The sequence below is a fragment of the Carassius gibelio genome, chromosome B15 (assembly GCF_023724105.1).
Source record: "Carassius gibelio isolate Cgi1373 ecotype wild population from Czech Republic chromosome B15, carGib1.2-hapl.c, whole genome shotgun sequence".
Classification (NCBI taxonomy): domain Eukaryota; kingdom Metazoa; phylum Chordata; class Actinopteri; order Cypriniformes; family Cyprinidae; genus Carassius; species Carassius gibelio.
In genome coordinates this window covers 16454981-16468676 of record NC_068410.1, presented here as the reverse complement: position 1 = coordinate 16468676, position 13696 = coordinate 16454981, and the positions used below count along the sequence as shown (strand labels likewise).

General features: G+C 36.8%; 1 protein-coding gene across 2 annotated transcripts in view; it reads right to left on the bottom strand.

Moving 5' to 3' along the window:
• tyw1 (tRNA-yW synthesizing protein 1 homolog (S. cerevisiae)) overlaps positions 1–13696 on the bottom strand; it is a 57375-nt gene that overhangs the window by 33478 nt on the left and 10201 nt on the right. For both annotated transcript variants that reach the window (XM_052576270.1, XM_052576269.1), the window contains exons 8-10: positions 9995–10127; positions 3262–3314; positions 3020–3138 (exon numbers count right to left, since the gene is read on the bottom strand). In XM_052576270.1, coding sequence (XP_052432230.1) covers positions 3020–3138; positions 3262–3314; positions 9995–10127 — 305 coding nt within the window. The remainder of the gene's footprint in view (positions 1–3019; positions 3139–3261; positions 3315–9994; positions 10128–13696) is intronic.

Here is a 13696-nt window from a genome sequence, read left to right as displayed (position 1 = left end):
ATCCATGATCCCTGGTATGCGATAAATAGGCCCAACACCATAGTAGGAGAAACATGCCCATATCATGATGCTTGCACCTCCATGCTTCACTGTCTTCACTGTGTACTGTGGCTTGAATTCAGAGTTTGGGGGTCGTCTCACAAACTGCCTGTGGCCCTTGGACCCAAAAAGAACAATTTTACTCTCATCAGTCCACAAAATGTTCCTCCATTTCTCTTTAGGCCAGTTGATCTGTTCTTTGGCAAATTGTAACCTCTTCTGCACATGCCTTTTTTTTAACAGAGGGACTTTGCGGGGGATTCTTGAAAATAGATTAGCTTCACACAGACGTCTTCTAACTGTCACAGTACTTACAGGTAACTCCAGACTGTCTTTGATCATCCTGGAGGTGATCATTGGCTGAGCCTTTGCCATTCTGGTTATTCTTCTATCCATTTTGATGGTTGTCTTCCGTTTTCTTCCACGTCTCTCTGGTTTTGCTCTCCATTTTAAGGCATTGGAGATCATTTTAGCTGAACAGCCTATCATTTTTTGCACATCTTTATAGGTTTTCCCCTCTCTAATCAACTTTTTAATCAAAGTACGCTGTTCTTCTGAACAATGTCTTGAACGACCCATTTTCCTCAGCTTTCAAATGCATGTTCAACAAGTGTTGGCTTCATCCTTAAATAGGGGCCACCTGATTCACACCTGTTTCTTCACAAAATTGATGACCTCAGTGATTGAATGCCACACTGCTATTTTTTTGAACACACCCCTTTCAACTAATTCAACTAATTGCCCAATTGCCCAGCCTTAAGAGCGTGCATATCATGAATGCTGGGTCTCATTTGTTTTCTGAGAATCTACTGAACCTACTGGTAACTTGTTTGCCACGTAGCAATAAAAAAATATACGAAAAACCTTGATTATTCTGGTTAGTCACATTGTACTGCTATTATTTTGAACAATACTGTATATATATAATTTTTTTTTTATCAAATATTAAAAATGATAAAACTACGTGGGTATTTTTGGGGAATCAAAACAAACAAAACACCGTAAAAACATCAACTCTGATGACGTCACTAACAATAAAAAGGCTTGATCTTTTTGTCCTCCTGCCTGTCAAGACGGGCTTCTGGGCTGAAAAGCCCATGTATGAGATGGGTTTAAGAGCTTTTCCTCTAACGCCTTTGCTCAGTTTCATGAGATACCACCTAAAATATCCAGCCCATCCACATGAAGAGGCCTCTTCAGACTCATAATTTCGAGTGCCACTTTTAACCAAATTACTCCCCTTACACAGAGTTCAATATTTCCATCACATTCCCTGAAAGCGGAGGATTAAACGACTTTCGCATTTCGAAACTTCTTCAGCACATTTATTTGCATTATGTCATTAACTGTGTGGCATTTGAGGATATGCGCAGCATGTGGCAATGAAACGGATGAAAAATTGGAGTCACAGCGGCAAGACACAAAACACAACCCACGACGCGATCCGATACACCGCTTATACACAAGGGCATAAATATAGAGTTCACTGACAGTCTCAAGACGATGATTTTTCTTCATTAAGCCCCATAATGCCACAAAATCAGCTGATTCAATGAGAAAATTGGATCTGAAATGACAGATTTAGTCAACAGCAGGATCAAAGCCCTTTCTGAGACTCCTTCAATCTGCTGTGTTAATCTGACAGCGAAGCTCAAACTACAAACACAGAAGTTGGATTTTGTGCACTGGAGGCTGTCCCAGCATGTCCTTTCCCAGAGCTGGAGGGCAGGAGACTGTGTCCTGTTAGTTTATGGGTGGATGCATGTGTCACGCTCACAGTTAAATCAAGTCCATCTCAGTCAGCGAGCAGCTTTCAGCTGTGCTGCAGTGTAAGGGTCACTCGTGGTGGAAATCATCCCAGATCCACTCTTCAGAGGAAGTGCACTGATGCTCTTTGACAGCTTTTTTTTCCCCTCCACATAAAACCTCACCGTCAATGACAGAAATATTGAACGCTACCTTCTTTCCACAAGTGTCACTGTGAATCATCACTGCTGCATCTACCTTTGCACTTCCAGTTCATTCAGAAGGACATCACAGCTGCGTGCTCAAAGCATATAGGCTGATACTTTGAAGTACAGTACTGAAACATTTTTATTATTATGGATGAGGCTTTTTTGCTGCTCCATTCATCAGGCCTGCGACTCCGCAATTGGATACTATTATGCACGTCTCGTGTTTATAAGGGCTGAACATTCTGATTGGCTAGTAACGTTAGTTTGGTTGGAGTGAAAGCTGCTCCTCTCATACCATTAGTAGCTGAACTCATGGACTCGAAAGTGATATCAATCAGCAAGTGTTTTTGTTTTTTTGCAGCCAAATGCTGCACACCAAAAATCGTTGGCGGAGAACTTAATGCGTTTTAGTTTTTACAAGTTTTCATAATGAGTTCATATCTAAGTGTTAGTTATTAATTGAAATAATAAATAGACTATAATAAATCAGTAAAATAGATGAGATTAAAAAAACCATGAGTCCACATTCTATTGATTTGTGCTTATTGTGAAAGTGCAATACCTGAAGTGTAAATTTCCCAAAAAAAACAATAATCATTATGACTATAATTTTGAGCAAATATATAATAAAACAGGACAAGGTTGACTAAATATGATAACTAAAAACTACATTTGAGACAGAACTTGTGTTTATGTAAAGTTCTATGGTATTAAATCCAGCATTTTTATATTTTTTTTCACCCCTTTGCAGACTATTAAATTATTTTGAATACTGTCATTAAAAATTGTCAAAACTTGTCATTTGACTGCTTTTATTTTAATAATTGCGATGAAGCTGATGTACTGTATATACATTGAAAAGTCATCATTATTATTCTCTGAAAAAATATTTACATGATGGAGTTGTTGTTTTTTTAACTCAGCATCATCAAATTAGGTATCATTAGGTCAAAATTAGGTTTGCAAGTTATTATTTATTAGGAGAATATCAGAATAAAATAATGAATAAAAAGGCCTTTCTCTACCTCCAGCAGAAAACACATTTGTTGGCACAGGCCAGGCTCGGCGTGGTCTCCATACAGCGGTGTGATTCAATCCCATAGAAGGTGTGTTTATAGCAGCCTCCTCTTCCTCTCAGCATTGACTAACAAAAGAAATGCAACATTTGTTTCATTTATACAAAGACAAACTGTTCCTGTCTGGAAACAATGAGCTGCTATGAAAAAAAGAAACAAGAGCCTTGACAACAAGATCAATTGGAACTTACCTTGGTCCAACGACACAGTTTTACCCCAGAGTGACTTCCTATTAGTTTGTACCCTACAGACCACAAAGAAAAAAGCAATTAAGATGGAAACAAGGCATTTATATAGAGATTAGAAAGTTCTCATTATACTGATCGAGCAACATAACCTCAAAAGACAAACAGAATCATACCCTGCCTGTAGGTATAGAAATACATTTTTAAAACATGCTTGCTGAATGCTAAAATCCTGGTTAAAATTTTAGCCAGCAGCCATATCACCCTGTAACCCAAGACTGTTTGCCCACTGAAGCTAAGCAGGGTTGATCCTCTGGTCAGGACCTGGATGGGAGACCTCCTGAGAAAACTAGGTTGCTGCTGGAAGAGGTGTTGCCGCGTTTCCACCAAAATTACCCAGAACAATTGTACCAGGAACTATTTTCCACCCAGACCTGCTGCTTTCTGCGTTTCCACCTCGATCTAAAGTACAGTGAAGATTAGGCAAATAGACTGGTGATGTCTGCGCGCATTTCTCAATACAAAGTACGCAAATTTCGGACATGCTTCCTTAGTAGTTTAGACTTTGCGCAATGAGCATTCGACTCGGGAGTGTGATGTCTGCTAAAGGATGTCCTTTAATAAAATAGAAGAGGTGTGACCTTGGCATCCTGGCCAAATTTGCCCATTGGCCTCTTATCATCATGGCCTTCTAATCAGCCCCTTACACTGACTGGCTTCACCACTCTGTCTCCTCTCCAGCAGTAAGCTGGTGTGTGGAAGGTGTTCTGGCGCACTATGGCTGCCGTCGATTCCCTCCCCACTTTCATGTAAAGTGCTTTGAGTACCCAGAAAAGCGCTATTTAAATGTAACAAATTATTATTAATGGATTAGTCAAACATGTTTGAGTTTGCAAGAGAAAAATTCCACTAATATGGTTGACCTATTGTCAGGAAAAATAATAATTATATTTAGGCATCACAATGTAATCATAAATGGTAAGAAAATTAAAAAAAATCACTGTTTAAATTTTATATATATATATATATATATATATATATATATATATATATATATATATATATATATATATATAATAACAGTAATAATTATTATAATACATTTATAAATGTTACAAAAGTTATAATATCAGTCACAAATTATAATAATAAATGTTTAAGCAACCAAATCAGCATTTTACAATGATTTCTGATGGATCATGTGACACTGAAGACTGATGTGCTAAAAATCCAGCTTTGCATCACAGATATAATTTTTAATATATTAAATAGAAACCAGGTATTCTCAAAATATAACTTTTAAATTTAAAATTTAAAAGTTCCTTTTTTTTTTTTTACTGTATTCTTAAACAAATGCAGCCTTGGTGACCAGAAAAGACGACTTCTCTCAAAAGCAAAAAACAAATAAAAAAATTTTGTTGCATAATTTGTATTTTGTGAACATTACAGCATTATTGCAATGCCAGTCCACCGCTTCAACCTAAACAGTTAAATGATAATGTTAGTGAAGTCACAACCACAAGCACATTAATAAATAACCAATTATCATAACAGAAGTCATTTACTGTACTCCAATGAAATAAACTGCCTAAAAGCGGTGCTATAATGTACACCATTGTACTAGCAAAAACAGACCTCTATTAATCCATTTTACAGTCTGCTCCGGATCTAGCAGGAGAAATGAAGGAAATTTTCCTACAAAGCTCCTCAATACATCTATGTAGACTGGAAGGCCAAATGTGCCCAAGTCTGAGCATTTCCTGTTAAGCACTTAAAGTCTGCCCATTTCTAAGGTCCACAGCCTGGTTCTCCCATGACTGTGCTGCGTCCCCTTGGGGACTCCGACTCAATTTAGACTTTAATCCACATGTTATGGCAATCACTGAGGCAACCATCACTCCTATAGTACTCTTAATAAAACCTCAAAAATAATAAGTAGTTTGTGTTTAAATGAAAGAAAGAAAACAATGGGCCATGGGGGGTTAGGTAAACTTTCATTTTTGGTGAATTATTTGATATACTGTTTTTCCTTTTTACACAGTTTCTCTCCTCATGCATGAAGGAGTGTAAGCGATAAGAAAACCAGTAGGAGTGAAGCTCCATACTAATGATCCCAAATTAGAGTCTCTGTCCCATGTTCATTAGCTAAACTCCACATCAAAAACATGTTCTTGTCTTTTACGTCTGCAAATAGCTTGCTGGGGCTGAGGAGGTAGGGGAGGTGTTCTCGCCTCTGTCTGAAGGACAACATCTGTTTGGACAGAGCCGGGTTCAGATCGCAGGTCTGGTTTGTGAAGGCTCAATATTTGGGCAGTTGAAAGCTGAGACAGAGGATTCCCTGCAGTGATTCATATTGAATGTTCACATCATGGGGATTCATGTGCATGAAAGAAGAACTCAACATGTCAGTGTGCTTTAAAAATTGATACGGCCAGGTTATATAGCTAAAATCATTATACTTTGAGATTTTCACCCTTTTGATCATATTTTTATCTCTTTCTTGGTTAAATAAAGATTACTCACACTATTAGAAAAATATTTTTTTATATTTTAGATATTTTATATTTTTATATTAACAATGTAATCAATTATCTACTTTAGTGGTCAACCGATATATCGGCCGATATTTGTCATTTTTGGCAAATATCGGCAGATAAGTTTTCCTATTTGTCCGATGTGTTCGAGGCACACAGTGCTCACACTCTCCCTCTTGTTTACCGTCGTTGTTAACAGTTCTGTCTAATACGAACAGAAGTCTGTTTAATAATCAGATAAAATGGTTAAACAAAACAATTAATGTATGCAAAAAGTATTTTAATGATTGCTCAAATACGCATTTATATCAATTAAACAAACCTTTAAATTAAACATTGAATTTCACAAACCTTGCAAACTTGTTTAAATACATCTGTGAGATCTTGTGAAATGTGCATTTTTATCCAGCATGATCATGTGTTCTCTGTGTGACGGTTGGTCCATGTGAATTTAATGCTTTAAAGTTTAAACCTGTGATTTCAAATTATTAAAAAAAAATCACATCAGCTTTATATCAGCTATCGCCCCCCTGCTTTCCAAGAAATCGGCATCGGCTGTCAAAACAAGCAATATCGGTCGACCACTAATCCATTTATCAAAGCCAAGCATGAATCTCATCAAGTTGGTGTTTTAAGCATTTAACATTTATTCCAAAATAATAATGCAAGGCACTTTTTTAATCGTCTTCCCATTAATGGCATTATAATATTCATTCAAACTGATTCATGAACGCATGAGGCAGGACTTATAACAACCAATCACACGCTTTATATATGAATTTTAAACTGGTTTAAAACATGCATTTTTTTACATTTGTAAATAATTCATTTAGATTAGACAAAGTGATTAATTACAAAATAAAGTAAAATGCTGAATAAAATAGTTAAAAATAATCAAGGCATATTTGTCAGTTTTTCCCTGCTAAGGAAGAATTATAGGTCAACATGGTATTATAAAAACATCCTGTAAGATCTCAGAACTCAAGACTTTCTCCACCACACAAAAGTGAATAACTGTCTTCATTACGTGGTCGGTTTTTGCTTTGTTGCTAATTACAGATTGTTTGATATGTATAGAGTTATTTATGCGTTTTTGACATGAATCGCAGCAGCATCCATCTATGAGAAATGAATGTATGCTGTTAAACATACACAAGTGTTAGCCAATGATATCAGTGTGTGCCACGTCTATTCAAACAGAGCATTCTGATGAGAGGGGTCAAAACAGGACAGAAAATAGCCTGTTACTTCTAAATTATGAGGTTTTTTGATGCAAGATGGGTTCAGTCTAAGGTTCATCTACCGAGGTTAACCAGACATAAACAAGGGCACAGTGCACAGAGAGTCTGCCAGTGACTGGATATGCAGCTTTTCCTCTCAGTTTAGTTCTCTCAGGAGTCAGGACCGTAGGAAGCTGACGGGAACAAAATTGCCATCACGCTGATGATGAACAGCACCAAAACAGACCTTCACAAGATCAATGACGCACTGCTATGGGATGACTTTAGTTTCGTTACTTCAGTTTTCATTTCAAGCTGTTATTTCTGGTATGAGGTAGGTGACTGAAGAGGAATTTGAAGCCTTAAAAAAAAGAAAAGAAAAGAAAAAACCTTTCTTCAGACTCAATCTACTCTGACCAAACACGTTTGCCCTCTTTTTCTGCTCTGCCTGCGGTATTTCCTCTGCTGTTATTTAAAGGAAATTACTTATTTTAGCGGTCTTCAGCTCTTTCCTTCATTCATCTTTAAATCATTGCTAATAATGCCAGAGGGAATCATTTCAGTTTACCATTAAAAGAGCAAAAATAAAAGGCCCCTCAGGAAATGAGTGTTATATAATTTCACATCAGAATTTTCTCTAGACTTCAGGCGAGATCAACTTAATTACACACATATGTAACCTGCAAACAAACCACCGGACTTATAAAAGTTCAATAAACATTAGGCAAAAACTAAAAAATAATTACTTTAGGAAAAAATAACTACAAAGACATGCTGAATTAAATGTGAAATTAGCAACAACAAAAAAAAAATACTCCAATTACCCGTGTTTTCTTTACAACTGTGGAAAATATATTTTAATGTAATATGTAAATATAATAATATAATATGATTCAAGGCCCATCCCTCTTCACATCAGTATTTTAAGCATCCTGAGTCCTGACAGGGTTTATTTTACAACCAAATTATTCATTATTTATTTTCTTCTGGTAAAGAAACCATAATTCAATAATTATTTTTATGCTCTAGCAGATAACTGATAAATAGCCTATATCAAATGTATCTATATCTAAAATATAATGATAACTACAATACATTTTAAAACTGCTAGTGAATTTATACACCACAACACAATATGAAAATAAGACATTCATTTCGTGATTTTAAAATGTTAGATTTATTATGTTATTGGCGTTTTTAAACTAATTGAGCATTACATTTGCCACAATATAAATGTAAAAATACAAGAAATGAGAATCTTATATTGTCTGATACCAATCATTAAAAATAAATGTACTGATATAAAACCATCCCAAATTGAAAACATGTGATGAGAGAGAAATTAATCTAGCAAAAGTTTGACCACAGAATGCTGAGACTGACCAATTAGAATTTAATAGGAGCTATAATGAAATTTCGTATTTGTTTCATATGAGATTTGGGTAAAATATAACTTGGACACATTCTAGATCCTGATCCCAGGACAAACAGGATAATATTTGCTCAACACACACCTAATACTGCCGAGATCTCTTGGTCTCTACTGACTGTGAGTTTGCTTGATCAAGCATGTTAAACTAACAACATCCTCTAAGGTGCTGCCCCATTGCCACAAGCACAGTGGACACCGACTGGTAGTACACATAACCTCGGTGTAAATGTTGTGCAGGGTGTGTATGCGGCTGGAGGCAGGCTGTGCTAATAAAAGGTGTGGAGTGAGACTCCAGCAGCAGGAGAGGAGTAATTGGGCTTTGCTGCATCATTAAGCTCTGTTAGGCACAGTCACACCATCAGAGGCTCCATCAGAAACCAGACGACGAGGGTGAAATTTGTAGCATACAATAGGAGAAGAGTTGCAGCTCTGCAGCCGGTTTATTAATAATAAACGTGAAAAACCGCTTACGGAAAGGAAAAACTGTCAAAAGTGTGGAAAAATAGGTTTACTATAACGGAAGTGACACTCTGCCAGCACTGGGGACCTAATTACCATGAGGGGCTTGGTATCCATTTTTTGAGAGATGAAAAACACTGAGACGTATTCAATTAAAGCAGCCAGGAAAGCAGGAAACAACGGTCCATCATCAGGGAAATGGAACATAACAGTAATCAGTGAAAGGCTTGTAGCTAGTGCGCTTATTTAAAGCTAGCTGTCGAACTTTGCAAAGCTATTTTGACTTTAAATACAAAGAGATGGGGCTTCATGAGGTCACGCTTAAGATTAAGGATGAAAAGTTTGAGGTTGGTAAGAACAAAAATGCATAAATATTGAGGAATATTATAACCATTTAAAATTACTGTTTTTTTTTCTCAATATATTTCAAAATGTCATTGATTCCTGTAAACAAAGCTGAATTTTCTGCATCATTTTGCAGTCTTCAGTGTCGAATGATCCTTCAGAAATCATTCTGATATGCTGATTTGGTGCACAAGAAACAATTCTTGTTATTTTGTTTATTATTATCAATGCTGAAAACAGTTGTGCTGCTTTATATTTCACAATACATTTTTTCAGGATTTTATGAATAGAATGACGCTTTATCTGAAATAGACAGCTTTTGTATCATTAGAAATGACTTCTCTTTTGATAAATGTAATGATTTTTTTGATGATTAAAATGACTAAAAACAAAAGTAAAACATCAGGAATGCTTATATTTAAAATATGTGGTTTAAATTATTTTAAATTGTGTTGAGGCTCACATCGAGAAAAAAAGTTTTGCAAGCTAAAAGCTACAAACAAAAACAAACAGGAACAGGAAATGATGGTAAAGCAACTCCCCACAACAGCCTAACATCATAGAGGTGAGTATTGCATGAAAACCACTCATATTTCCTATAGAAAAATTTGTGAAGCAGACTGATTAAAAAAGAAAAACTGTGTGTATGCATTTATGCAGATACCCGTTGTACAGCATCTTTCATTTCTGTCACAGACATCTTTCTTTGCGTGAGTGAAAAACACAGGTGGGTGAAGGCTGTGCTGTACCTTGTTTAGTCAGAGCATCTCTCAAGGCTGGAGTGATCATCTCTCTCCGCTCCTCCTCTGACTCGCTCTTCCTCACTCCATTCTGCTTTGACAGCTTCACCCTTTGGGAGTCCTCTTCATCTCCCTCCATCCTCTGCAGCACATACAACCACAAAGAAAAAAGACACAAAACCAGTCACATAAAAAAAAAGAAAACTCATTCATTCATACACCCTAGTCACAGTTACACAACCAGCCATTGTGTGTCAGAGGAACCAACAGAGGCTGAACCCTTTAACATATTATTCAAAAAGTACATTACTAAAGTGAATCAATTGACTTACTAATGTGAATAACTCAGAAGCATATAATGATTTTATTGTCATTCGAAGTAGCACAGGTGAGTTTTAATTATTGTACAAAACCTTGGAGTCGATTGTTCAGCTGAAAACATTGAAAATACGTCTAAAACATTTCCAGTTGGGAAAATCTTACACATGTGAAGCCTAATGAACAGACTCTCCTTATATCCCTCACAACTACTTTCTCATAAGAATCAAAGTAAATATTACGCCTAACTTGACTAAAGTCTAGACATAGCACCACACATCTTTCCTTTATTAAAGATGCCATTTTTTAGGAAATTAAAGAGGTTTACTATTTACCAGTTATCGCATCACATATTTAAAAACTACACAGAGCTTAATTTCATACTGAACTGTAATTATGTAATTGATTTCATAAATCAAAGACTTGGAAACAGATGCTGCTTTGAAAATGATGGCACTAATGGGATGGTTTAAACAGAAAGGACACTTTCAGCAATACATATGGTTCTGAGGAAACACACTGATGAAGGTCTTGGACAACCATCACTGACCTTCAGCACTCAACTGCTCTCATGCGAACAGACTGCATTAAACTTTATTGCGATTCCAGACTGCACCGGTTCCAGAATATACAAGCTGCTGGAAATCAAGTCTGACTTATAGTTCCTGCTCGTTTTCCTTAAATGTTTTTTTCCATATTTCTTCCCAAGTACAGTACATACGGCAGCATTAGCAATTTTTTCCACACTAAAAGGTCAGAGACATTTTTGATTCCAATACAGCGCTGTATTCAGCAGATGAACTGCATGCCATAATTCACATTAGATGCTCATCGAAGGATATTCAAAGGTTATGTTCTTACTATACCCTAAAATAAATGATAGACATAAAAAAATATATATATATATAAAAATAAAAAAAAAGATTAAAACGCCCCCCTGCCATCCAAAATATTCTAACAACAAAATTAAATTAAGAAAACAAAACCTCAAACAACCCCCCCCCCACCCCCAACAAAAAAAACAATAAAAAAACAGAAAAATACAATTCCAACAAACTCTATAAAAACACAAAACCCCCATACATAACAAAAACATATAACAGAAAAACAAAAAAATCCAAACAACAAAATCAAGAAAAACCCAAACATAACAACCCCCCATTAACACAAAAAAATAAAACAAATAAGCAAAACAAGCAAATAAAACACACTTTTAAGGCCGATCTAGCTAATCTGCATGCATGCAAACTGCTGGAGTTTATTCAGTCTTCCTATCAATCTATCAAAAAAAAAGTCTCTGTAGGGCTTCTATTACTACAGCAATTTTCTACATTTACTTATATTTATTTTCCTACGAGTGGCACATCTCTGCCCCATCATACTGTCTCTGCTTTGTTTTGCATTCCAGGACAAAACTTTGAGGTCCCTCAACATCTGGGCTGAGAAAAAGGTGCTGAAGCAGTCGCTGTTTCAGTGTTTGTGTTTCTGTGACTCTGTTCATTTGTTCCAGAGTACACAATGTCCCTTGACCAAAATCCAGCAACAAGAGCGGGTGGAAGGCACCAAGTGGGGTTGGACTGGCAAGCGGACATTATGCCCTTTCACAGCGAGATCTGTCGTGCAACCGCCACGCACAACGTAGAGTTGACTAGGCTGCAATCTGTCACCCAAGATACATCTCTCTGTTTCTGTGCTTTCATCTCTACTGCAGCGCGGCGGCTCTCCGCACCCCTCCTCCTTCAGACTGACAGAACCGGAGCAGCTCTCTTCAGCTGGAAACGCTCCATTTCCCACAAACCACCCATGCAAGTGACAGCGGTGATGCAGGCAGTGGCCCTGCAGAGTTCAGGCTGAGCAGATGACACATTGAGACTGACAGCCAGCCACAATGACGACAAGGCTCTCCGGCTGCCACCCGTCCCACACGGGCCGATGTGGCCACGGGACAATGCCTGTTATCTCAATTTCCACCTTGCTAATACTAAGCAGTGAAAACATAGCCTCGATCCACACCTGCACTAAATCTATGCATGACATTAAAGCGGGTGCTCTAAGGTGGTATGGGTTTGCATATTATAATTTTTAGTTTAATTTGCACAGACTTAGCAGACTATCAGGATAATGTCTCACATAGGAGCTTAAAAGAAACCAAAAAATTCACAAACTATCATTATCTGCTCACTCTGTTCCAAAACCGAATGCAGCTATGCTCTGGAACACAAAAAGGAAAACTTCTGGGGGAATCTACATATCTTTAACCGCAGCATGACATTTGTGTGAAGACTCTTCATTAGTTAAATAAATAAATACAATTGTTTTGTTTTACAGAACAAAGAAAGTCATACAGGTTTAAAACAACATGACATGACATGAAAGATGAATTTACATTTTTTGTGGTAATCTCGAGAATGGTGGCAGACGGTGACACGGAAGAGAAGAATTGTTCAATAAATAAATTTAATTTAAAATAAATTAAATGCATATTTTTGTTTTCTTTGCACACAAAAAGTATTCTCGTGACTTCATAAAACGATGGTTGAACCACTGATGTCACATGGACTATTTTAAAGGGTTAGTTCAAATGTTAATTCTGTCATTAATTACCCTTACGTCGACATAAATTAAGATATTTTTGATGGAATGTAAGAGCTTTCTGACCCTGCATAGACAGCAAAGCAACTGTCATGTTCCCAGGTCCAGAAACGTAGTAAGGACATCTGTAAAACAGTTCATGTGACATCAGTGGCTCAACTTCAATTTTGCGAACCTACAAGAATAATATTCATAATATTAGTGTTTTTACTTTATTTTTGATTCAATAAATGCAGCCTCAGTTAGAAAAATTATTTCAACAAAATAAAAAAATCCAACCCCATAATTTTGAATAGTTGTGAATATTACTAAAAAATTTCTTTGTGCCAATACTTATGAGTACACTAACATAATTAGATAGTCTTTCAGCGGGGGTTTAAATGGAAAACACCACCGTTTTTCCATATTCCACCATGTTCTTCCCTAAACTTAGATGAGTTGATGCGTACCTCTCCCATCTCAGTGCATGCACTCAATCGCTGTAATGCGTGGTGCCACTATGCTAGCGTTTAGCTTAACACCAATCATTCCTTAGGCGCAGCAATATCATCACTCCTGTACGTATCAACTCATCTAAGTTGAGGAAAGAACATAGTGAAATATGGAAAGATGGTGTCATTTTCCTTTAATGGGGCAGTGTGCACATTTTACACCACCAGTGGCACCATATGAAACTGCAGAAAAAGGATCCTTTCAAAAATGTTTTCGCCATTAGTAGAACAAACCTTCTCCAAACTCACACCAACGGTCAAGACAATGTAAAAAAACGTAGGGACACTCCAACAATGCAGAAACTGCCAC